The sequence below is a fragment of the Hyla sarda genome, chromosome 1, assembly GCF_029499605.1.
Source record: "Hyla sarda isolate aHylSar1 chromosome 1, aHylSar1.hap1, whole genome shotgun sequence".
NCBI classification, from domain to species: domain Eukaryota; kingdom Metazoa; phylum Chordata; class Amphibia; order Anura; family Hylidae; genus Hyla; species Hyla sarda.
This window is the reverse complement of record NC_079189.1, coordinates 298,169,145-298,196,336: the sequence shown is the minus strand read 5'-3', so window position 1 is coordinate 298,196,336 and position 27,192 is coordinate 298,169,145. Positions and strand designations below refer to the sequence as shown.

Sequence of the window (27,192 nt, the reverse complement as noted above, 5' to 3'; positions counted from 1 at the left end):
CTCAGAGAGGGCACTAGGACCTGGCTCAATACTGGTACTAGGACCTGGCCTAGGGCGGTGGCGGGGAGGTTCCTCGTCAGAATCAGAGGAGGAGGAGGAAGAAGAAGAGGGCAAATATAGTAACTCTTCCCCACTATCTGAACCAGAGGAAGATGCCAAGAAGGCATATGCCTCCTCAGTGCTGTACATGCGATGCCTTGACATATTGTATGTACAACAGTAAAACTATATTTTTTTTGTATTTTAATTTTTTAAATAATTTTTTTTACTTTTTTTTTTTTTTTACGGAAGCAAACAACCAAAATGTAACCGCGCTGCGAACAGCAAAACAGTGGCGAACTGTCACTGCTGTCCTAAATCCCTAGAACTAAGCTCGTGGTGTGGAGAGTATAGATAAAAAAAAAAACTGTAACAGCACCACTAGTACTATAAGATGTCACTAATAACTAATATATATTTTATATATTTTTTTCTTTTTCACTTTTTTTTATAACTACGGAAAAACAAAAAGCGCCACTAAAAAAAAAACAGCGGCGAACTGTCACTGCTGTCACAAATCAGTGACGCACTAGGTAAAAATGTTAAAGGGTAGTATGGAGGCGTGCGAGGTGGTGATGGGATGAAAGGGTGACAGTCACTTCAGGGGCACTGACAGTAATTTATATTATGTTATGGTCAGTGACAGACTTCAATTTCTTCACTGTAGCCTGTTCACAGGTTACAGCAGCAGTTGATGAATGAATGAACAAATGAATGAATGAATGAACAAATGAATAAATGAATGAATCAGCAGCAGGGTACGGGGCACTGTAACACTTCTGGGAACTGAAACTTTTTATTACTGTACTGTACTGTAAAATGTAACTATATTCAGTTACAGTTACAAGAATCTTCACTGCAGCCTGTCAGATCACACAGGCTGCTGACTTCAGACAGGGAGGACAGCAGCAGGGTAAGGGGCACTGCTGGGCACTAGACTGTCACTGTTATATACAGTGACAGTCACTAGGATCTTCACTGCAGCCTGTCAGATTGCACAGGCTGCAGACTTAGGAGGCAGCAGGTGGGCACTGAGGGGCACTGCTGGGCCACAGATTTATACAAGACTGTCACTGTTATATACAGTGACAGTCGCTAGGATCTTCACTGCAGTCTGTCAGATCGGACAGGCTACAGACTTCAGACGGCAGCAGCAGTGAATGGGGCACTACAGGGGGGCTTCTTAGTACTTTTACTTTAAATTTTAGCTTTTAAAAAAGCGTTTAACAATCTTCTGTCACTCTGCTACAGTGTAACACACTAACACCGGCTCTGATCGCTATTCTGACTGAACTGAAAGTTTTGGAGTCGGTGTTAGTGTTACAAAGACACAGAGACACTGTGATTGGTCCACAGGGGCCAATCACAGGGCTCTAATCCCAGGACGTCAGGCAGAACTTGTCTCCCGCCGCTAGCCGCGGGAATTCTGCCAGTTGACCCGTGCGATGCTGTGCAGCGCCGGGTTAACTGTATGCCTTTTATAAACGGCGGTTTGCGCGAATGCACTGCACAACCCGCCGTTTATAAACGGCAGTCTGCGGGAAGGGGTTAATATTTATTCAACTCCCCATTTCTCCCATTATATTTATTTTTTCTGTTAGAGCACAATAGTAGTGGGTGAAGTGGGTTAATGAAAATATTAAAATGTAGATTTTATAAATATCAGAGTGTTGTACTTTAGTATTAACAGAGGGAGTTCCTCCGTATGGTGGTGAAATGTATAATTTAATGTATGTTTGAATATTTGTTTAACCCCTTAAGGACTGAACGTTTTTCAGTTTTTGCACTTTTGTTTCCTCCTCCTTACCTTTTGAAAATCATATCCATTACAATTTTGCACCTAAAAATCCATATGATGGCTTATTTTTTGCGCCACCAATTCTACACCAGGCATTTTACCCAAGAATCTATGGCGAAACGAAAAAAGAAAAAAAATAATTGTGCGACAAAATGGAAGAAAAAAATGCCATTTTGTAACTTTTGGGGGCTTCGGTTTCTACGTAGTACATTTTCCGGTAAAAATTACACCTTCTCTTTATTCTACAAAATCATAACTACATGCAGGAAAATGTATACGTATGAAATTGTCCTCTTCTGACCCCTTTAACTTTTTTATTTTTCCACGTATGGGGCGGTATGAAGGCTCATTTTTTGCGCCGGGATCTGATGTTTAAATGGTACCATTTTTGTTTTGATCAGACTTTTTGATCACTTTTTATAATTTTTTTTATGGTATAAAAAGTGACCAAAAATACTCTATTTTGGACTTTGGAATTTTTTTTACGCGTACGCCATTGACTGTGTGGTTTAATTAACGATATATTTTTATAGTTTGGACATTTACGCATGCAGCAATACCACATGTTTATTTTTATTTACACCGTTTGTTTTTTTAATTATTATTTTTTGCAATGTTATAGCCCTCATAGAGGACTATAACATGCATTACACTGATTCAATACACTGATCACTGCTATTGCAATGCATTGATCAGTGTTATCAGTGGTTGATTGCTCAAGCCTGGATTTCAGGCTTGGAGCAATCAATCGCCGATCAAACGCGCAGGAGGCAGGTAAGGCACCCTTCTGCTGCGTCCTAGCTGATCAGGACATCACGATTTTACCGCCATGGTCCTGATCAGCCCAACTGAGCTGCCGGGAAGCTTTCACTTTCATTTTAGACGCGGCGATCAAAGATTTAATGCCGGACATCTGCCTGAACTGCTATGTCCAGCGTTAGCCATGGGTAATAGCTAATAGCAGCTGGGACAGTACGGGTATGATGTGAGCTCAGCTCCTGAGCTCCCTTCATAACCCTCCCGTGCTGCGGCGTTTTGCAGCAAGGGGTTAATAAAGAAATACTATTAAAAAAATGTATACATACTCTAACACAGTAAAAAGAAACCCTCACCTTGTTGGCCTGGATAAGATGGAAGTTTTTACCATAGACTCGAAATCCTTGCTCAAAACTTCGACATTCATCCTCACTCCATGCACACAGATGGCCTAAATAAGACAAAGGATAGGAAGAAAAACAAAAAGTCCAGTCAGTTTTTTTTTTTTTTTTTGCTATACACAGCCTTAAAGGGGTACTCCACCCCAAGACATCGTATCCCCTATCCAAACGATAGGGGATAAGATGTCTGATGGCGGGGGTCCTGCCGCTGGGGACCCCTGCATTCTACCATGCGGCACCCACCTGTAACGGCTTTCGGAATCCGCTGGAGGCGCTCAGGCTAATACCATCCTGACCACGAGAACGGAAGATCATGACGACTCACGCCCCCTCCCATAGACTTGCATTGAGGGGGCGGGTGTGATGTCACACGGGGGCGGAGTCGTGACATCACAATCTTCCCTTCTCGTGGTCAGGATGGTATTAGCCTGAGGGCCTCCAGCGGTTCCGGAAGCCATTACAGGTGGGTGCCGCATGGTAGAATGCGGGGGTCCCCAGTGGCGGGACCCCCGCCATCAGACATCTTATCCCCTATGCTTTGAATAGGGGATAAGATGTCTAGGGATGGAGTACCCCTTTAAGCCTCATTCACATCAATGTTACGAAGCTACATTACACATGCTGATAACGGGACTGGATGTCGGGTGTGACCCTGGACACAAACAGATCCCATTTATTTTATATTGGGTCCATCGGGGTCCAGTTAGATGTCTGTTATTTTAAAAGATTTTAGAAGAGAAAAAACTTGACTTTTTTTTGTCCACTAAAGTATCTTTATTTTAACGGAATCAGAGAAAGAAGCTTCTAACGCTAAGGCTACGTTCTCCGAAGCATTTTAGTGGCAGTTTTTTCTTTAGTTTTTGAGCCAAAGCCAGAAGTGGATCCAGCAGAAAGGAGAAGTAGAAGTCCTTTCTTTATATTTTACTTTCCTTTTGAACACACCCATATTTGTGTATGGTTGTAAAAAAAATATGTTGCACTATTGACCCTATGGAACTGCACATCGCTTACCTTGAACAACCTTGACATTAAAAGACAGCCTTCGTAGAGCCTCATCTGTGTTAAATCTGCATTTCACCAATTCATAGAGAGCCTAGAAAAAAAGGTGGTGGAGAAAAGCTAACCAGAAGGCAAATAAGAGGGAAGCCAAACAGTTGTATCTGTAAAGCCACGGTACAGCACATGCAATATCAGGAAAAGAAAGAACAGAAGGTAAATGGAGAGAAATCCTCTTAACATGACAAGGATACATGATAAGAAACACAAAAGAACTACCGCTCAAGGTCTATAAATATAAGGCACATGTAATATTGAAACAAGATGACATTAGTATAAGTATAAAAATGCATATGCTCAACTGACAGGGCCCTTGTCAGAGAGCGAAATAAAAATGCAGTGACCAAATATTCAAAAAACGTCCATGTATAAAATAAAATCCAAACTTCCTCAGTAAAAAATAAAGTCATAAGATCTGACACAAAGTCAAGATTGATGGCAAAAGTGAAGTGAAGTTAGCAAGTAAAGAATAGTACTATTAGGCTACTTTTCTTTACTTGCTAACTTCACTGAGGAAGGTCCCTAAGGCGGGACCGAAACGCGTTTGAAATCAGCATTACTACCACGAGGACGCCAGCCGACTTTCTTTTCATTTTACCCACATTTTCCACAAGCCACCCGTATCCAAGGTCAGCAGGAACCCAGTTATTCATCACCGCTACCACCACCTTTGCTATTCATCACCGTTTTCCATCCCCACTGCTACCTCCAAGAACATCCAGGTCTGCACTGCACCTAGGATCCGCGTGCAAGAACCAGGAGGTTTGCAGAAACATAGGAGAAGAACAGTGTTACCAGCGTTGCAGCGCTCCGTGTAACTGTTAGGTCTGCTCGGCACGTTGTTCTCATCACAGCCAGCGGCAAGAACCAGGGGACCTGCGTAGGATCGGGTGAGTGACATCATCTTACTATACTACGAGCTGTAGTGACTTGTTACTGATTATATGCATACAAGGAGAACTTTATCATCTTATAACTATCATTTTGCCGTCAATCTTTACTTTGTGTCAGATCTTAAGACTTTATTTTTTACTGAGGAAGTTTGGATTTTATTTTATACATGGACGTTTTTTGAATATTTGGTCACTGCATTTTTATTTCCCTCTCTGACAAGGGCCCTGTCGGTTGAGATAGCATGTGCATTTTTATATATATACTAATGTCATCTTGTTTCAATATTACATGTGCCTTATATTTAAAGACCTTGAGTGCTAGTTCTTTTGTGTTTCTTACCATTTTACTGTTACACTTACAGTTTAGTGTGTCACTAGCTTCTCGGTCTTCACATTGTTTTATCAAGATCAGAGAGCCATCCTGCTTCTCCTTTCTTTTTGCATGACAAGGATACATGCCAGTGACAGCTATACATTTACCTGCTCATTATCCCTGACATTTCCTTTCTCTTGGCTATATCTTCCCCCAGCTCCGTGTTGATACTCTGCTGCCAAACTAAGGTAATTCTCCACTTCTCTTTCTGGTAAGACATTTGGATCCCAAAGCAGCTGATCCTTTTCCTGAGAATCTGACAAGCAATGGAGATACAATCTGAATGCTACCAATCTACAGTTTCCATAGGGACACAATAAAGAAAACCAGTACACTGGCCCAGAATTAGTAAACAGAAAGACAACACTTATTGCAGGGCTCTTTTTTTTATTTTATTTTTTAATTGGTCTGTTGTATAACATTGTGACAGAAAAGTATAAACAGCAAGTAGAAACCACCCTTAATTGGTGGCTGCAGGCAGTTAGCCATAATGTAGGATCATTTTTCTTGTAATGTCTATGTAAAGGCAGGGGATTTGGGGCCCTGGAGCTGAAGAATTAGAGCTTAGGCTGCTATAAATATATATTAAAAGGAGTTTTCCTAGTTTAATGTTCATACAGCTTAACCAGAGTAACAGAGAAAACTTGAACTCATTTTGGTTGTTATTCCACTTTCCTAACCTGAACCTAAAAGGCTAAACTTCCTCTGCCAAGATTTTTAAAGCATATTTTTGATCCCACAAATACCTTAAGGTGACCCACCTTATCCACTGCCTATCCCCCTATAATGCCATACTCATCAAACTTTGATGGCCAAAAACAGCACACCCACCACTTCTCACATTCTAGCTTCTACTTATTACTTTGAAACTAGATGTATTTACATACTCTTACTATCCTACTTTTATGAGGATTACTTCACACATTCCCATTCTAATGTATACCGTGGGTGAAATTAAACGTCACAATTTTTCTCACTAAATACATTTCCAAAGGTTCTATTGACATAAAATGTTCACCAGATGATGGTAACAACCTAAGTTATCCATACATACAAAGAAACACCAAAACAAATCTATATACCATGTATAAAACTCAATGTGTGTATGTGTATGTGTGTATGTTCCAGCATATTAACATGAAACTTGGCACACATGTTATTTATATGTCAACAACAAACATAGGATAGGTGATTTAACCCTTACTCACCCCCATTTGCCAGGGTCAGGCTTTTTGCTTAACCTCTTCAGGACATAGGGCGTATGGATACGCCCTGAATCCCGAGTCCTTAAGGACCGAGGGCGTATCCATACGCCCGTGGGAATTCCAGCCCCCACCGCTAGCCGGTTGGGGACCGGAGCCGGATGCCTGCTGAAATCGTTCAGCAGGCATCCCGGCATATTGCCCAGGGGGGTCATTATGCCCCCCCATGTCGGCGATCGCCGCAGATCGCTGGACAATTCAGTCCAGCGATCTGCGGCGATTCCGGGTCAATCGGGTCTCCAGTGACCCGGTGACCCGGAATTACTGGCTGTTCGGGGCCGTCTCTGACGGCCCCGAACAGCCAGAGCCTGCAGGGGTGAGGTGGCACTGGTGCCACCTCACGATCGCCCTGATTCGTCGGCCGGATTACCGGCCGACCAATCAGGGCACCCGCTCCGCCCCTCTTCTGGAGGACGTGAGCGGGTGCGGGACGTGCACCCCGGGTGCTGGGGACCCCGATCCCCGGCGCCCCTGTTGGGATCGGGGCCCCAGGAGCAGCTGCGGCGGCGGAGACGACGAGGGACTGACCTGTGCGGCGAGGATCGTTGGAGGTGAGTGACAGCCTCCTGCTGTTGCCTAGCAACAGCTCCCAGCATGCAAAAAGGGCATGCTGGGAGCTGTAGTTATGCAACAGCAGGAGACAGACCACCACAACTCCCAGCATTCCCTTATGGGCATGCTGGGACTTATGGTTTTGCAACAGCTGGAGGCACATTCTTTCTATGGAAAAGTGTACCTTCAGCTGTTGTCTAACTACAACTCCCAGCTTGCACAAACAGCTAAAGTGCATGCTGGGAGTTGTAGTGGTGCATCTGCTGGTTGCATAACTACAACTCCCAGCATGCCCGTTGGCTGTCGGTGACTGCTGAGAGTTGTAGTTTTGCAACAGCTGAAGGCACACTGGTTGTGAAACTCAGAGTTTTTTTTTTACCTAACTCAGTGTTTCACGACCGGTGTGCCTCCAGCTGTTGCAAACTACAACTCTCAGCAGTCACCGTACACCATGCACCGTACATGCTGGGAGTTGTAGTTTTGCAACAGCTGGAGGCACACTGGTTGTGAAACACTGAGTTAGGTCACAAACTCAGTGATACATAACCAGTGTGCCTACAGTTGTTGCAAAACTGCAACTCTCAGCAGTCACCGACAGCCAACGGGCATGCTGGGAGTTGTAGTTATGCAACAGCTGGATGTCCCCCCCCCCCCCCCAATGTGAACGTACAGGGTACACTCACATGGGCGGAGGATTACAGTAAGTATCTGGCTGCAAATTTGAGCTGCCGCAAACTTTCTGCTGCAGCTCAAATTGCCAGCGAGAAACTACTGTGAACCCCCGCCCGTGTGACTGTACCCTAAAAACACTACACTACACTAACACAAAAAATAAAATAAAAAGTAAAAAACACTACATATACACATACCCCTACACAGCCCCCCTCCCCTCCCCAATAAAAATGAAAAACGTCTGGTACGCCACTGTTTCCAGAACGGAGCCTCCAGCTGTTGCAAAACAACTCCCAGTATTGTCGGACAGCCGTTGACTGTCCAGGCATGCTGGGAGTTTTGCAACAGCTGGAGGCACCCTGTTTGGGAATCACTGGCGTAGAATACCCCTATGTCCACCCCTATGCAAGTCCTTAATTTAGGCCTCAAATGCGCATGGCGCTCTCACTTTGGAGCCCTATCGTATTTCAAGGCAACAGTTTAGGGTCACATATGGGGTATCGCCGTACTCGGGAGAAATTGTGTTACAAATTTTGGGGGGTATTTTCTGCTTTTACCCTTTTAAAAAATGTTCAATTTTTTGGGAAACCAAGCATTTTAGGTAAAAAAAAAATTTTTTTTTTACATATGCAAAAGTCGTGAAACACCTGTGGGGTATAAAGGTTCACTTAACCCCTTGTTACGTTCCCCGAGGGGTCTAGTTTCCAAAATGGTATGCCATGTGGGTTTTTTTTTTGCTGTTCTGGCACATAGGGGCTTCCTAAATGCGGCATGCCCCCAGAGAAAAATTTGCGTTCAAAAAGCCAAATGTGACTCCTTCTCTTCCGAGACCTGTAGTGCGCCAGCAGAGCACTTTTCACCCCCATATGGGGTGTTTTCTGAATCGGGAGAAATTGGGCTTCAAATTTTTAGGGGTATTTTCTGCTATTACCCTTTTTAAAAATAAATTTTTTTTGGGAAAACAAGCATTTTAGGTAAAATTAGTTGTTTTTTTTTTACATTTGCAAAAGTCGTGAAACACCTGTGGGGTATTAAGGTTCACTTTATCCCATGTTACATTCCCCGAGGGGTCTAGTTTCCAAAATGGTATGCCACATGTTTTTTTTTTGCTGTTCTGGCACCATAAGGGCTTCCTAAAGGTAACATGCCCCCCAAAAACCATTTCAGAAAAACGTACTCTCCAAAATCCCCTTGTCGCTCCTTCCCTTCTGAGCCCTCTACTACGCCCGCCGAACACTTTACATAGACATATGAGGTATGTGCTTACTCGAGAGAAATTGGGCTACAAATACAAGTAAAAATTTTGTCCTTTTACCCCTTGTAAAAATTCAAAAATTGGGTCTACAAGAACATGTGAGTATAAAAAATGAAGATTGTGAATTTTCTCCTTCACTTTGCTGCTATTCGTGTGAAACACCTAAAGGGTTAAAACGCTGACTGAATGTCATTTTGAATACTTTGGGGGGTGTAGTTTTTATAATGGGGTCATTTATGGGGTATTTCTAATATGAAGACCCTTCAAATCCACTTCAAACCTGAACTGGTCCCTGAAAAATACTGAGTTTGAAAATTTTGTGAAAAATCGGAAAATTGCTGCTGACCGTTGAAGCCCTCTGGTGTCTTCCAAAAGTAAAAACTCATAAATTTTATGATGCAAACATAAAGTAGACATATTGTATATGTGAACCAAAAAAAAATGTATTCGTAATATCCATTTTCCTTACAAGTAGAGAGCTTCAAAGTTAGAAAAATGCTAAATTTTCAAATTTTTCATCAAATTTACGGATTTTTCACCAAGAAAGGATGCAAGTATCGACAAAAATTTACCACTATGTTAAAGTAGAATATGTCACGAAAAAACAATCTCGGAATCAGAATGATAACTAAAAGCATTCCAGAGTTATTAATGTTTAAATTGACAGTGGTCAGATGTGCAAAAAACGCTCCGGTCCTTAAGGCCAAAATGGGCTCCGTCCTGAAGGGGTTAAAGTCCCATACAAGTCAATGGGAAATATATGTTACTGCATAACTTCAAAACGGCTGGAGATATTTTTCGATAATACTGGGTCACATGTTACTTATATGTCCATTTAAAATATAGGATAGTTAATTTAACCCTTAACTACCCCCCATCTGTGAGGGTCTGGGTTTTTGTTTAAAGTTCCATGCAAATCAATGGGAAATGTATGTTCCCACATAACTTCCGTACGGCTTGAGATATTTCAATAATACCTGGTACACATATTACGGGTCGGGATAGGAGGTCGGGATATGAGGTCGAGATAGAAGGTTGGAAAATGAGGACGAGATATGAGGATGGGATATGAGGTCGGGATACGAGGACGGGATACAAGGAAGGGATACGAGGACGGGATACAAGGAAGGGATACGAGGACGGGATACGAGGACAGGATATGAGGTCGAGATAGGAGGATGGGATAGGAGGTCAGGATATGGGGACTGGAAATGAGGTCGGGATAGGAGGTTGGGATAGGAGGTCGAGATATGAGGACAGGATATGAGGACGAGATATGAGGAAGGGATAGGAGGTCAGGATATGAGGTCAAGATATGATGACGGGTTAAGAGGACGGGATATGAGGTAGAGATATGAGGTAGGGATATGAGGTAGGGATATGAGGTAGGGATATGAGGTTGATATATGAGGACGGGATATAGGGTTGGGATATGACAACAATATATGAGGATGGGATATAAAGTCAAAAGCTTCCTCCTTTGTTGATTTTCCTCCCCAACAAGGATTAGGAAGGAAAAACTGGGCAATGCCGGGTACTCAGCTAGTCTATATATAAAAAACCCAACATGTGTGTGTGTGTATGTACAGTGGGGATCAAAAGTTTGGGCACCCCAGGTAAAAATTTGTATTAATGTGCATAAAGAAGCCAAGGAAAGAGGGAAAAATCTCCAAAAGGCATCAAATTACAGATTAGACATTCTTATAATATGTCAACAAAAGTTAGATTTTATTTCCATCATTTATACTTTCAAAATAACAGAAAACAAAAAAATTGCGTCTGCAAAAGTTTGGGCATCCTGCAGAATTTATAGCATACACTGCCCCCTTTGCAAAGCTGAGACCTGCCAGTGTCATGGATTGTTCTCAATCATCATCTGGGAAGACCAGGTGATGTCAATCTCAGAGGTTTTAAATGCCCAGACTCATCTGACCTTGCCCCAACAATCAGCACCATGGGTTCTTCTAAGCAGTTGTCTAGAAATCTGAAACTGAAAATAGTTGACGCTCACAAAGCTGGAGAAGGCTATAAGAAGATAGCAAAACATTTTCAGATGTCTATATCCTCTGTTCGGAATGTAATTAAGAAATGGCAGTCATCAGGAACAGTGGAAGTTAAAGCAAGATCTGGAAGACCAAGAAAAATATCAGACAGAACAGCTCGCAGGATTGTGAGAAAAACAATTCAAAACCCACGTTTGACTGCACAATCCCTCCAGAAAGATCTGGCAGACACTGGAGTTGTGGTACACTATTCCACTATAAAGAGATACTTGTAAAAATATGGTCTTCATGGAAGCGTCATCAGAAGAAAACCTCTTCTATGTCCTCACCACAAAAATCAGCGTTTGAACTTTGCAAATTAACATATAGACAAGCCTGATGCATTTTGGAAAAAAGTTCTGTGGACCAATGAGGTTAAAATTGAACTTTTTGCCCGGAATGAGCAAAGGTACGTTTGGAGAAGAAGGGGAACAGAATTTAATGAAAAGAACCTCTGTCCAAGCTGTTAAGCATGGGGGTGGATCAATCATGCTTTGGAGTTGTATTGCAGCCAGTGGCACAGGGAACATCTCACGAGTAGAAGGAAAAATGGATTCAATAAAATTTCAGCAAATTTTGGATGCTAACTTGATACCATCTGTGAAAAAGCTGAAGTTAAAGAGAGGATGGCTTCTACAAATGGATAATGATCCTAAAACACACCTCAAAATCCATGGGGGATTACATCAAGAGGCATAAACTGAAGGTTTTGCAATGGCCTTTACAATCTCCAGACCTCAACATAATTGAAAATCTATGGATAGACCTTAAAAGAGCAGTACGTGACAGACAGCCCAGAAATCTCAAAGAACTGGAAGACTTTTGTAAGGAAGAATGGGCAAAGATACCTCAAACAAGAATTGAAAGACTCTTGGCTGGCTACAAAAAGCGTTCACAAGCTGTGATACTTGTCAAAGTGGGCAGTACAAGATATTAACTCTGCAGGGTGCCCAAACTTTTGCAGATGCCATTTTTTTGTTTTCCGTTACTTTGAAAGTGTAATGATGGAAATAAAATCTAACTTTTGTTGACATATTATAAGAATGTCTAATCTGTAATTTGATGCCTTTTGGAGATTTTTCCATCTTTCCTTGGCTTCTTTATTCACATTAATACAAATTTTTACCTGGGGTGCCAAAACTTTTGATCCCCACTGTATATGTGTGTGTGTATGTATGTTCCAGAATCACGTCCAAACCGCTAAAGATATTAACATGAAACTTGGCACACGTTACTTTTATGTCAACTAAAAATAAAGGATAGTTATTTAACCCTTACCTACCCCCAATTTGCATCGTTTGGGTTTTTTGTTTAAAGTCCAATGCAAATCAATGGAACATGTATGTTCCAGCATAACTTCCAAACTTGAGATATTTCGATAATACTCGGTCACATGTTACTTATTCGTCCACTAAACATATATGATAGATAAATTAATCCAAACCTACCCTCATTTGCGTTGGTCTGGGTTTTTGTTTAAAGTCCAATGCAAATCTATAGAAAAATGTATGTTCCAGCATAACTTCTGTACGGCTGGAGATATTTTGATAATACTTGGTCATGTGTTACTTATATGTCAAATAAAAATATAGGATAGTGATATTAACCCTAACCTACCCCATGCAAGTATATAGGACTTCTGGTAAATTACTCCACAATCTCCGCTCTGTATCTCCAGGTGAATGTGTCAGTCCGGTTGGCAAGCCACACTCTCCACGTATTCCATGCCCCATCTTGAAAATACACGCCCACCCTTTAACCCCTTAAGGACCGGAGGTTTTTCCGTTTTTGCATTTTCGTTTTTTGCTCCTTGCCTTTAAAAAATCATAACTCTTTCAAATTTACACCTAAAAATCCATATGATGGCTTATTTTTTGTGCCACCAATTCTACTTTGTAATGACGTCAGTCATTTTGCCCAAAAATCTATGGTGAAGCGGGAAAAAAAATCATTGTGCGACAAAATTGAAAAAAAACCGCTGTTTTGTAACTTTTGGGGGCTTCCGTTTCTACGTAGTACATTTTTCGGTAAAAATGACACCTGATATGTATTCTGTAGGTCCATACGATTAAAATGATACCCTACTTATATAGGTTTGATTTTGTCGGACTTCTGGAAAAAATCATAACTACATGCAGGAAAATTAATACGTTTAAAATTGTCATCTTCTGACCCCTATAACTTTTTTATTTTTCCGTGTATGGGGCGGTATGAGGGCTCATTTTTTGCGCCGTGATCTGAAGTTTTTAACGGTACCATTTTTGCATTGATAGGACTTATTGATCACTTTTTATCTATTTTTAAATGATATAAAAAGTGACCAAAAATGCACTATTTTGGACTTTGGAATTTTTTTGCGCGCACGCCATTGACCGAGCGGTTTAATTAATGATATATTTTTATAATTCGGACATTTCCGCACGCGGTGATACCACATATGTTTATTTTTGTTTTTATTTACACTGTGTTTTATTTTTTTATTGGAAAAGGGGGGTGATTCAAACTTTTAATAGGGGAGGAGTTAAATGATCTTTATTCACTTTTTTTTTTCACTTTTTTTTTGCAGTGTTATAGGTCCCATAGGGACCTATAACACTGCACACACTGATCTTCTATGTTGATCACTGGTTTCTCATAAGAAACCAGTGATCAACGATTCTGCCGCATGACTGCTCATGCCTGGATCTCAGGCACTGAGCAGTCATTCGGCGATCGGACAGCGAGGAGGCAGGAAGGGGCCCTCCCGCTGTCCTGTCAGCTGTTCGGGATGCCGCGATTAGCCGCGGCTATCCCGAACAGCCCGACTGAGCTAGCCGGGAACTTTCACTTTCACTTTTAGCCGCGCGGCTCAGCTTTGAGCGCGCGGCTAAAGGGTTAATAGCGCGCGGCGCCGCGATCGGCGCTGCGCGCTATTAGAGGCGGGTCCCGGCTTCACTATGACGCCGGGCCCGCCATGATATGACGCGGGGTTACTGTGTAACCCCGCGTTATATCAGAAGAGCAGGACCAAGGACGTACCGGTACGTCCTTGGTCCTTAAGGGGTTAAGCCACACCACTTTAATTTTCAGCTTACAATATCTTCATCACAACTCGGACCCACCTGAGGACTGGAGATGAGGATTAGAAATGAGGATTAGATATGGGGATGGGATATGAGGACGGGATATAAGGACAGAATATAAGGATGGGATATGGGGACAGGACATGGGGACGGGATATGGAGAAGAGATATGAGGTCTGGATATGAGGTCATATACGCGGACAGGATATGGGGACGGGATATAAGGACATGATATGAGGTCAGGATATGGGAACAGGATATGGGGACGTAATCTTAGGATGGGATATGAGGTCGGGATATGAGGAAGGGATTTTTGGGGTCAGGATTTGAGAATGGGATATGAGGACAAAAGTTTTCTCCTTTGTTGCTTTTCCTCCCCCACAAGGATTTGGTAGGAAAAATCGGGCAGCGCCGGGTACTCAGCTAGTAAGCTTATAAATTAAATTATGTATAATCTGTATCAGAACCTTAGGGTGAAGTAATGAAAGAAGGATAGTAAGCGTATTTACATACATCTAGTTTTAAAGTAATAGGCAGAAGCTAGAATGTGAGAATTGGTGGGCGTACTGTTTTTGCCAAAATATATTTAGTGAGGATGAATGGATAAATGGTGACTTGTTCAATACTTACATAACCCGCTGTATTTAACTGCCGCCCCATTGAAATAAACTACCTATCAACACGCTACAGTGCCAGCAACTTTGTGCTTGGGTGCTGATGAGCCTTCACCATTTCTACTTTCCACCTTCTGCAATTTGATACTGGTCTTTTTTCCCCTTTGCTTTATCCATTTTCACATCAAGGCTCTCACCTGGAACCCACTAGTTAACCATATTTTGCACTTTTTTAAATTAAACATTTTTATTAACAGATTTTCAGTTTTTACAAATAATTGGTCCCCAACAGGAGAACAAATCCCACAATCTCACGAACACCCCCACCCCCCATACAAACCCCAAACAAAAACAAAAAGGAAATATATTGTTAAACAAAGCAGACTTGTACCAAACATTGAGAAAGGGGCACAGAGATACATACAGCTATGAAAACCATAGATGAACACCGGTAGACAACAAGGCAAAGGAAAAGAAGTAAAAAGAGAAAGAAAGACCTACAAAAAGATTAGGCATTAAAATATCTCAGAGTAAAAAGGGAAAATAAAAGACAGCGGGATAAAGACACCATCAACAGAGGAGTTAAATCGAGCCCATACCAAACCTTCGTAGTTCTCTGGAGGCTAGGCCGGAATAGTCCAGCTACACTCCCCATAGCTTCTCAAACCTGTGTAGATATACACCTTTTTCCAGATTAACCAGCCAGTTAACCTTAGCAACAAACTCAGTGACTGCAATCAACTTACGGGTCCAATACAGCATCCTATAGCTACCGCCACCTTATGGGGATCCTCAACAGTCCACCACATACCCCAGAACACAGACCAGTGGAGAGAGAACAACAGAGACCTTATACACGTGATATAATGTCAATGGATCCCTTCCAAAAGGACTCTAGAGCGGTGCAAGGCCACAGTATGTAAACAAGATCAGCATCAGGCAGGGCGCAACAAGGGCTATTGGTATCATACCGGAACCCAGTATCATACAAAAATTTGGGAGTCCTATAAACCCCATGCAGTAAATAAATCTGGGATAGGCAATGCGCCTCACTCAGAGAAAGCTGCAGAGTCATCTCCAAGATCTCTCTCCAATGGTCATCCTCTATAGGGCCAATGGACCGTTCTCACTTCTCCTTACTGTTACTGGGGTGTTGTCTTAAAACAACAAACCATATTTTGCACTTAATTTGTCATCCCCATTACTAAACATATTTTTGTACAATGTACAAGGCTCTCCCTCACCCACCAAAAAATCGAAGTTTTTTTTATTGCTACAAATCATTCCAAACTCATTATTTCTCTTCAGGAAACAAGATACTCAAAGACAAAAACCTTCTTTACCTACTATAAATTCTGTTGCCCTGAAAAGATGAGGAAAGTGGTGCTGGCTTTCAACAAGAACCTACCATTAACTTTTTTGATAGAATAGCCAATTTAGAAGATGATACATCATCTTTGTGGGTTCTTGATTTGATGTAAATGTCACATTTTTAGGCTATTATGCACTAAATGACAAGTGAATTTATTTTCATCTCTATTTAAAACCATAAAAGCCCAGCAAAATTGCCTACTGCTAGAGGTAGGCATTAAAAAGATGTCTGTCAGGGCTATGCAGACAGGCACAGTACAGTGTAATACAGAAGTCAATTTGTCAAAAATATGAAGAAAAAAATATTTCTTTTAAAATGGCAACACAAAAAAAATCCTTTTTTAAACCTTTTCCTGTCCTATCATGTATAGTTACGTCATGGAAAGGAATATGTTAATGCAAAATTATGTATATTTACCCTGTAAAAAGAAGAGGGAGATGGGAACAGCCATGTAATAACATACCCCTGGGTGCAACCAGTTGCCAAAAGTTAATCGTATAGTATATATAAAAAGAGTAAAAATGGGGGTGAGAAGAGATGCATCCCCCCGAACATGTCAACATGACATATCCTATAGACCTATTTCCAATGTGTACGTGCACCATGCCGCCCCAGTGGCACCACCAGGTGGAAACACCCAGTGCATGCCAGAGGGCTCACAGACACACATAACACAGTGTATATAAATACGCCAGACAACAAAAAATACTGTCAGTAAAATCATATGTACAAAATATATCATAATGAACAAGCTTCGGTACATAAAGATTTTAATTTCCACATCACAAGCCCATGAAGCATGCTGGGGATGCATCTTCCATATTCATTGTTTATTATGCTCATTTAAATACATTATATAGAGCTATGATAAGTTTATTTATATTTTATGTATTGGTTTCACGTGAGTGGGGAATTTAGAATGACCGTCCCAAGTGGGTATGTTAAGGTGGTCCAATTTGCTGGTTATCAATCAGTGTAATGTTTATACAAAATCAGTAGTAGTTATTTTTGGTTATTCTACACTTTTGTCCAGTGATGGGGTTTGTTTTGCCCCACTTCCAGCATTATGCATGATTATGTTTAGTGTTGCAGCATGCATTGAATTAAAGGGGTATTCCAGGCCAAAACTTTTTTGTATATATCAACTGGATCCGTTACTTCTATTAAAAAATCTTAATCCTTCCAATAGTTATTAGCTTCTGAAGTTGAGTTGCTGTTTTCTGTCTAACTGCTTTCTGATGACTCACGTTCCGGGAGCTGTCCAGCTCCTATGGGGATATTCTCCCATCATGCACAGCTGCTGGGACGTGACATCATCATTGAGCAGTTAGACAGAAAATGTCAGAAGCTAATAACTATTGGAAGGATTTCCAGAGCCAGTTGATATATAAAAAAAAGTTTTTGCCTGGAATAGCCCTTTAACTTTGCCACACTTCCGGTTGGTAGGAGTGGTACAGCTTGCCCCACTTCCGGCAGCGGAATACGCTGCATTAGGAGGTCTGGTAAGATTACACTTACATTAGTCTGCAAAGTGAATGGTTCCTGCCACACTTCTGTCTGACAGAAGGTAATCCATCTGCCCCACTTCCAGGGGCAGTACACAATGCATCAGGAGGCGTGGTGAGACACATTTACACCAGTCCTTAATTCAACTACACCATGTTACAGGTGATTATACAGGTGTTGCTCATTAGTACATATACAGTCATGGCCGTAAATGTTGGCACCCTTGAAGTATTTCAAGAAAATGAAGTATTTCTCACAGAAAAGGATTGCAGTAACACTTGTTTTGCTATACACATGTTTATTCCCTGTGTGTGTATTGGAACTAAACCAAAAAAGGGAGGAAAAAAAGCACATTGGCCATAATGTCACACCAAACTCCAAAAATGGGCTGGACAAAATTATTGGCACCCTTAACTTAATATTTGGTTGCACACCCTTTGGAAAAAATAACTGAAATCAGTGGCTTCCTATAGCCATCAATAAGCTTCTTACACCTCTCAGCCGGAATGTTAGACCACTCTTCCTTTGCAAACTGCTCCAGGTCTCTCTTATTGGAAGGGCGCCTTTTCCCAACAGCAATTTTAACCCCTTAAGGACCCGGGCTTTTTCCGTTTTTTCATTTTCAATTTTTCCTCCTTAACTCCTTCATAACTCTTAAAACTTTTCATCTAAAATTCCATATGATGGCTTATTTTTTGCGTCACTAATTCTACTTTGTAATGACATTAGTCATTTTACCCAAAAATTTCGGTGAAATGATACCCTACTTGTATAGGTTTGATTTTGTATCACTTCAGAAAAAAATCATGAATACATGCAGGAAAATGTATACGTTTAAAATGGTCATCTTCTGACCCCTATAACTTTTTTATTTTTCTGTGTTGAGGGCACTATGAGGACTCATTTTTTGCGCCGTCATCTGAATTTTTTAGCAGTACCATTTTTGTTCTGATCAGAATTTTTGATCACTTTTTATTCACTGTTTTGTGTATAAAAAGTGATCAAAAATGCGCTATTTTGGACTTTGGAATTTTTTTGAGCGTACGCCATTGAACGTGCGGTTTAAAAAGCAGTATATTTTTATAATTCGGACATTTCCACACACGGCGATACCACATGTTTATTTTTATTATTATTTACACTGTGTTTTTTTTATTCTTGGAAATGCCGGTTGATTCAAACTTTTATTAGGGGAAGGGATAATTGAAAGGGTTAATGATTTTTTGACACTTTTCTTATGCAATATTATAGCTCCTATAGGGGGCTATAACATTGCATTAACTGATCTTTTACACTGATTGATCCATCTCCATAGGAATGGATCAATCAGTGTTTTCGGCAATTGAATGCTCAAGCCTGGATCTCAGGCTTGAAGCATTCATTCGGCGATCGGACTGCACAGGAGAAGGTAAGAAGACCTCCTCCTGTGCTACAGCTGTTCGGGATGCCGCGATTATACCACGGCGATCCCGAACAGCTCCCTGAGCTAACCGGCAACTTTCACTTTCGTTTTTAGCTGCGCGGCTCAGCTTTGGGCGCGTGGCTAAAGGGTTAATAGCGCGCTGTCTGAGTGTAGCTTTGGAAGAGAGGCAGTTGAAAGAGAGTTGTAAAACAGGAGATATCTGCTATGCGGAGTGAATCTGTGGAGTGGGAGTGACTTGTGTGAGTACTTACATTTTAAACACCCTTTTCCCTTTTTTTTCTCTACTCTGCCTCTAGGGGGAGGGATAGATTGGTCACAGGGGTACTCCGGCGCTTAGACATCTTATCCCCTATTCAAAGTGTGTGACGTCACGCCTCCGCCCCTGTGTGACGTCAAGCTCTGCCCCTCAATGCAAGCCTATGGGAGGGGGCATCACAGCTGTCACGCCCCCTCCCATAGGCTTGCATTGAGGGGCGGAGCGTGATGTCACACGGGGCGGAGGCGTGACGTCACTATGCTCCGTCCCTCTGATCGCTAGTAATCAGACCCGGAGCGAGCACGAAGATCACGGGGGTCCCCAGTGGCGGGACCCCCGCGATCAGGCATCTTATCCCCTATCCTTTGGATAGGGGATAAGATGTCTTAGCGCTGGAGTACCCCTTTAAATCTCAGTCTGGGACTCAATTCTGAGCATGCTCTGTCTGAGTATTGCTTGGAAGAGAGGCAGTTGAAAGAGAGTTGTAAAACAGGACTTTGAAAGCAGGAGTTTGAGATCGCTGTGAGTGTTACTTTCCTTACACTGTGGGGACTTTAAACTCACAAGTTCTACTGAGAATTTAATTGTAATAGCTACTGTCTGTTTTGGGCTGTTAATCTGTGAAATCCCCATAACTAGATGGCCTCTATGTTGGAAAATGCAGTCCGGTGTACATCTTGCACGATGTATGCAATCCTTGAACAGCAGTTTGATGGTGCATATTGTTGTGCGAGATGTGCGCGAGTTGTTCATTTGGAAGCCTAGATCCTGGATCTAGAGGAGCAACTGGCTACACTGAGACACATTGACAACTTGGAGAGGAGTCTCCTGCTCACTGAGAAAGTACTCTCTGGGGTAGAGGTGGGGGAGGATAGTGGGACGGAGGTGAAGGACAGTCAGACAGCTAGCTGTGTTACAGTAAGAAAATGAGGTAGAGGGAAAAGTGTCACGGAGGTTAGTCTTGATCTGGCACACCGCAACAAGTTTGCCCAATTGACAGATAAGGGGGATGCCCTTTCAGAGCTAGCAGTACTGCAGCAGGACTCTGCCTCTGACCGCCAAGGGGATGTCTGCTCCAACAAGGAGGGAGGGAGGAGTGCAGGGCAGGCCAGACAGGCACTGGTAGAGGGGGACTCAATTATTAGGGGGACAGACAGGGCGATCTGAACAGTGTGTTGTCTACCTTGCGCTCGAGTTCTGCACATTGCGGATTGGGTTGACAGGTTTCTGGGTGGAGCTGGAGAAGACCCAGCAGTCATGGTACATATTGGCACCAAGAACAAAGTAGGTGGTACGTGGAGTGTCCTTAAAAATTATTTCAGGGACTTAGGCCGCAAGCTTAAGGCAAGAACCTCCAAGGTAATATTTTCTGAAATATTACCTGTACCACGAGCCACACCAGAGAGGCAGCGGGAGATTAGGGAGGTAAACAAGTGGCTTAGAAGCTGGTGTAGGAAGGAGGGGTTTGGGTTCATGGAGAACTGGGCCGACTTCACTGTCAGATACCAGCTCTACCGTGGGGAGGGTGCAGCTGTGCTTGGGGAGAAAATGGCTAGAAGGAAGGAGAAGTGTTTAAACTAGGGACTGGGGGAGGGAACCTACAACATAGAGGGGAAGATAGTGTAGATAGAGAGGGGGGACTTATTAATGTAACTGGGGGTAGAGTGGTGGGAGGGGTTAGAATAGTTAATAGGGATAGGCTTCATAGGAAGAAAAAACATACACCATTGAATTGCATGTGAACTAATGCCAGAAGTCTGTCCAATAAAACTGACAAACTGGAGTTGATAATGTCGGTGGAGAATTATGACATAGTGAGTATAATAGAGACTTGGTTGGACGATAGCTGTGACTGGGCGGTCAACATACAGGGTTAGTCTATTCAGGAAGGATCGGACAAAATGAAAAGGGGGAGGAGTTTGTCTTTATGTAAAGTCCAGTCTGAAGGCTGCACTGCAGGAGGCTATACAAGAGGGAAACGATAATGTGGAGTCATTATGGGTAGAAATATATAGAGAGAAAAATTAAAAAAATTCTGATGCTATAAGCCACCAAACATAATGGAAGAGGCAAAAGATCAATTACTGAGGCAAATAAACAAGGCAGAAAATCACAATGGGGTGATAATAATGGGGGACTTAAACTATCCTCATATAAACTGGGAGACTGAGAGCTGTGAATCTCATAAAGGAAACAGGTTTCTGACTATAGCTAAAGACAATTACCGTATATACTCGAGTATAAGCGGAGTTTTTCAGCACAACTTTTCGTGCTGAAAACGCCCCCTCGGTTTATACTCGAGTGAACTCTCCGCCTGTCAATCCTTTCTCAGTGGTCTTCAACCTGGGTACCTCCAAATGTTGCAAAACTACAACTGCCAGCAAGCCCGGGCAGCCATCGGCTGTCCGGGCTTGCTGGGAGTTGTAGTTTTGAAACCTCTGGAGGTCCGCAGGTTGAAGACCACTGCGGCCTTCAACATCATCCAGTCCCCTCTCACCCCCTTTAGTTCTGTACTCACCTCCGCTCGGCGCTGGTCCGGTGCTGCAGGACTGTCCGGTGGGGAGGTCGTCCAGTGGGATAGTGGTTCCGGGCTGCTATCTTCACCGGGGGTGCCTCTTCTCCGTGCTTATATTCGGCTTATATTCGGGTCGGCTTATACTCGAGTATATACGGTAGGTTGAACTTGATGGACTCTAGTCTTTTTCAACCTTAAGAACTAAGTTACGGCCAGCCCCCTCAAGTCAAGCTAGTCAATGGGAGGGGGCGTGATGGCTGTTTGTCCCAAACAGTGAGCAGCGGAGTACACCTCTAAGCAGGGGGACAAGTCTGGCATTGCACGATTTGAGTCCCTGGCAGTGTAGTGTGTTACTGATGGTAGCTTTTGTTACTATGGTCCCAGCTCTCTGCAGGTCATTCACTAGGTCCCCCCGTGTGGTTCTGAGATTTTTGCTCACCGTCATTTTGACACCACGGGGTGAGATCTTGCGTGGAGCCCCAGATCGAGGGAGATTATCAGTGGTCTTTCTAATTATCAGTGGATTTTCTAATAATTGCTCCCACAGTTGATTTCTTCACATCAAGCTGCTTGCCTATTGCAAGATTAATTTTTCCCAGCCTGGTGCAGGTCTACAATTTTGTTTCTGGTGTTCTTTGACAGCTCTTTGGTCTTGGCCATAGTGGAGTTTAGAGTGTGACTGTTTGAGGTTGTAGACAGGTGTCTTTTATATTGATAACAAGTTCAAACAGGTGCCAATAATACAGGTAACGAGTGAAGGACAGAGGAGACTCTTAACCCCTTTAAGGGCGCAAGGTTTTTCCGTTTTAGCATTTTCATTTTTTTCCTCATCATCGTCTAAAAATCATAATGCTTTCAATTTTGCACCTTAAATTCCATATTATGGCTTATTTTTTGCGCTACCAATTCTACTTTGCAGTGACAGTCATTTTAGCAAAATATCCACGGCGAAAAAAATTAATTGCGCGACAAAATTTAAGAAAAAATGCAATTTTGTAACTTTTGGGGGCTTCCGTTTCTACGTAGTGCTTTTTTCGGTAAAAATGACATCTTATCTTTATTCTGTAGGTCCATACGGTTAAAATGATACCCTACTTATATAAGTTTGATTTTGTATTACTTCTAAAAAAAAAAAAAATCATAACTACATGCAGGAAAATTTATACGTTTAAAATTGTCATCTTTTGACCCCTATAACTTTTTAATTTTTCCACGTATGGGGTGATATGAGGGCTCATTTTTTGCGCCATAATCTGAAGTTTTTATCGGTACCATTTTTATATTTATCAGACTTTTTGATAGTTTTTTTATTCATTTTTTCATGATATAAAAAGTGACCAAAAATACGCTATTTTCGACTTTGGAATTTATTTTGCGCGTACCCCATTGGCCATGCGGCTTAATTAATTATATATTTTTATAGTTTGGACATTTCCGCACGCGGGGATACCACATGTTTATTTTTATTTACACAGTTTTTTTTTAGTTTTTTTTTAATGGTGTGGTGGTTCTTACTTTTATTAGGGAAGGGGTTCAATGATCTATATTAACTTTTTTTCACACTTTTTTTTTGCAGTGTAATAGCCCCCCCCCCCTAGTGGCTATTACACTGCACATACCGATCTCATACACAGATCATTGCCGTGCATTGACAAGGCAAAGATCAGTGTTATCGGCGGTCGATTGCTCAAGCCTGGATTTCAGGCTTGGAGCAATCAATCGTCGATCGGACGTGACGGAGGCAGGTAAGGGGACCTTCGCTCTCGTTCTAGCTGACCGGGACATCACAATTTCACCGCGGTGGTTCCGATCAGCCTGACTGAGCTGCCGGGAAGCTTTTACTTTAATTTTAGATGCGGCGATCAACATTGAACGCCGCGTCTAAAGGGTTAATCGTACGCGGCACAATGATCAGCGCCGCACGCTTTTAGCCCAGGGTCCTGGCTGTCATTAGCCGCTGGGACCGACCCGGTATGACGCGTGACCCCGCGTTATATACCGGGACTGGGCGCAGGGCGTACAGGTACCCCCTGCGTCTTTAAGAGGTTAAAGGGTAGCTCCCACCATCCTCTTTTTTTTTTTTTTTTTCCTGTCCCTGCCTATTGCCCATCTATCCCTAACCCTCTCCCTGCCTTTATTATTTTTTTTATTATCTTAAAAATGGCATTTTGTCTGCCTGGTAGTGTGCTCACTACCAGGCAGACTTCCCCAGCAGGCACCACGTCACTGATGCCTGCTGGGGGCCGACTTCCGCCCTTAGTTCTCCTGACAGGGTGCCTCCAGCTATTTCACCACTACAACTCCCAGCATGCCCTGACATCTATTTGCTGTCAGGGCATGCTGGGAGTTGTAGTGGTGTAGTGGTGAAACAACTGGAGGTACCCTGTTTTGGAAGACACCCAGCCCCCCCCCCTCACCTGTCCCAGACCATGACCGGGGGTCCGTAGCAAGCAACAAGCGTATGCCCGGCTTCCTGTCATGCCCGTATACTCTGGCAACTGTCTCTATGTTTCTGGAGGATTGAAAAGTCCTCCAGAACCACAGAGAGAGCTACCAGAGTGTAGGAGCATGACAGGAAGCCGGGCACACGCTTGTTGCTCAGTGTGTGATGGGCCCTCCTGTAAATGGCGCCCCCCTCTCCGTATAACGCGATCCCCCTGGTAATGACAGGACACAGCTGCGAGGAGCAGTGAGGAGGCGGCGTATCCCCACTGGAGCCGTGGTTGTAAGGAGAGGTAAGAGCCACGTGCCTCCCTGCTGCATGGAGAATATGCAGCAGGGAGGCGGCCAGTGTGTGAGTCCAGGGAGCCAATGCTAAGCCCTGGATTTCACTGTGCTCACTCTCGCCTGTTTGATTGACAGGCGGGAGCGAGCACCGCAGTGACTGAATTTCAACTCATTTGCCAGGCTCAAATGAGACGAAATTCTGTAGTGACGTCACTGCCGAATGCATTCGGACACTAGGAGGGCGACCCCTAGTGGCCGAATTTAAAAGTGATTTTAAACTGGCTTAAAATCACTTTTTTTTATTAAACTATATTAGAGATATGTTGTAGTACTTAAGTACTACAACATATCAATTTTTTGATTTTATGACAGTGCCCATTTAAAGAAGAAGTTACAGGTCTGTGAGAGCCAGAAATTTTGCTTGTTTGTATGTGACCAAATACTTATTTTCCACTATAATTTGCAAATAAATTCTTTAAAAATCAGACAATTCTTTAGCACAGGAGCGCATCACGACCCCTGCCCGAAGCGGAGGCCGCCACGCCCCCTCCATAAAGCTCTAAGGGAGAGCTGTTCGGCAATCTTCGATTCTCCCATAGAGCTTTAACTCCATTTCCGGGCATGACGCGCTCCTGAGCTAAAGAACTGGGGCTCTGTTCAGTAGATTGCGGGGGGCCCCAGCGTTTGCAACCCCCGCGGTCTAAAACTTATCCTTCGGATAGAGGATACGTTTTTCTTGGTGATACTTATCCTTTAAAGGGGTACTCCCCTGGGAAAAAAAAAATCTAAATCAACTGGTGCCAACTGGTTAAACAGATTTGTAAATTACTTCTATTTAAAATTCCTAATCCTTCCAGTACTTCTCAGCTGCTGTATGTTCCAGAGGAAGTTCTTTTCTTCTTGAATTTCCTTTCTGTCTGACCACAGTGCTCTCTGGTGACACCTCTGTCCATTTTCAGAACTGTTCAGGGTAGGAGCAAATCCCCATAGCAAACCTATCCTGCTCTGGACAGTTCCTAAAATGGACAGAGGTGTCAGCAGAGAGCACTGTGGTCAGACAGAAAGGAAATTCAAAAAGAAAATAACTTCCTGTGGAGCATATAGCAGCTGATAAGTATTGGAAGGATTAACATTTTTAAATATAAGTAATTAACAAATCTAGAAGAAGAAATGTATAACCAATCCTCAAGGATTTTACCTCAAAAGGTACATAATGATATTCAAATAAAATAGGTTTGCTTTAGTAAATTTTATAAAATATATAAAATCAATAGAATAAATTGCACTATTTAGTACTCTGGCACAGATGTAATAAAAGGGGATGAAAAAACACTGGGCCCTAGTGGCAATAATCACCTATAAAAATAACAAAAAATATCAAAAAATATATATATAAAATAAAAATAAAATATATATATATACCGTATTTATCGGCGTATAACACGCACTTTTTAGGCTAAAATTTTTAGCCTAAAGTCTATGTGCGTGTTATACGCCAATACACCCCCAGGAAAGGCAGGGGGAGAGAGGCCGTCGCTGCCCGCTTCTCTCCCCCTGCCTTTCCTGGGGTCTAGAACCCTGCTGCCGGCCCTTCTCTCCCCCTGGCTATCGGCGCCGCTGCCCGTTCTGTCCCCCTGACTATCAGTGCCAGCGCCCCATTGCCGACGCCGATAGCCAGGGGGAGAGAAGCGGCGCCGACAGCCAGGGGGAGAGAAGCGGCGCCGACAGCCAGGGGGAGAGAAGGGGCAGCGGCACCCATTGCCGGCGCCTCTGCCCCGTTGCCTCCCCCCATCCCCGGTTGCATAATTACCTGTTGCCGGGGTCGGGTCCGCGCTGCTTCAGGCCTCCGGTGTGCGTCCCCTGCGTCGTTGCTATGCGCTGCACGGCGCGGCGCATTACGTCAGTGCGCCGTGCAGAGCAACGACGCAGGGGACGCACATCGGAGGCCTGAAGCAGCGCGGACTTGACCCCGGCAACAGGTAATTATGCAACCGGGGATGGGGGAGGCAACGGGGCAACGGCGCAGGCAATGGGTGCAGCTGCCCCTTCTCTCCCCCTGGCTGTCGGCGCCGCTTCTCTCCCCGTCTAGGGGGAGAGAGGCCTTCGCTGCCCGCTTCTCTCCCCCTGCCTTTCCTGGGGTCTAGAGCCCTGCTGCCGGCCCTCCTCTCCCCCTGGCTATCGGCGCCGCTGACCCTTCTGTCCCCCTGACTATAGGCGCCGGCGCCCCATTGCCGGCGCCGATAGTCAGGGGGACAGAACGGTCAGCGGCGCCGATAGCCAGGGGGAGAGGAGGGCCGGCAGCAGGGCTCTAGACCCCAGGAAAGGCAGGGGGAGATAAGCGGGCAGCGAAGGCCTCTCTCCCCCTGCCTTTCCTGGGGGTGTATCGGGGTATACACGCGCACACACGCACCCTCATTTTACAATGGATATTTGGGTAAAAAACGTTCTTTACCCAAATATCCTTGGTAAAATGAGGGTGCGTGTTTTAGGCCGGTGCGTGGTATACCCCGATAAATACGGTATATAATGTCCTGTAATCTGGCAACTTTATAATCTAAGTATAGTTTGCTGAATATTTCCGGTATATAAGAGTTATTGAAAGTCCTCTTATATATGAC

The 27,192-nt window shown here is 43.3% G+C and overlaps 1 protein-coding gene across 2 annotated transcripts in view; it reads right to left on the bottom strand.

Moving 5' to 3' along the window:
• The window catches only part of MIER2 (MIER family member 2), a 116,128-nt gene that overhangs the window by 8,396 nt on the left and 80,540 nt on the right, over positions 1-27,192 (bottom strand). For both annotated transcript variants that reach the window (XM_056518048.1, XM_056518047.1), the window contains exons 7-9: positions 5,424-5,572; positions 4,006-4,087; positions 2,950-3,044 (exon numbers count right to left, since the gene is read on the bottom strand). In XM_056518048.1, the coding sequence (XP_056374023.1) occupies positions 2,950-3,044; positions 4,006-4,087; positions 5,424-5,572 (326 nt within the window). The remainder of the gene's footprint in view (positions 1-2,949; positions 3,045-4,005; positions 4,088-5,423; positions 5,573-27,192) is intronic.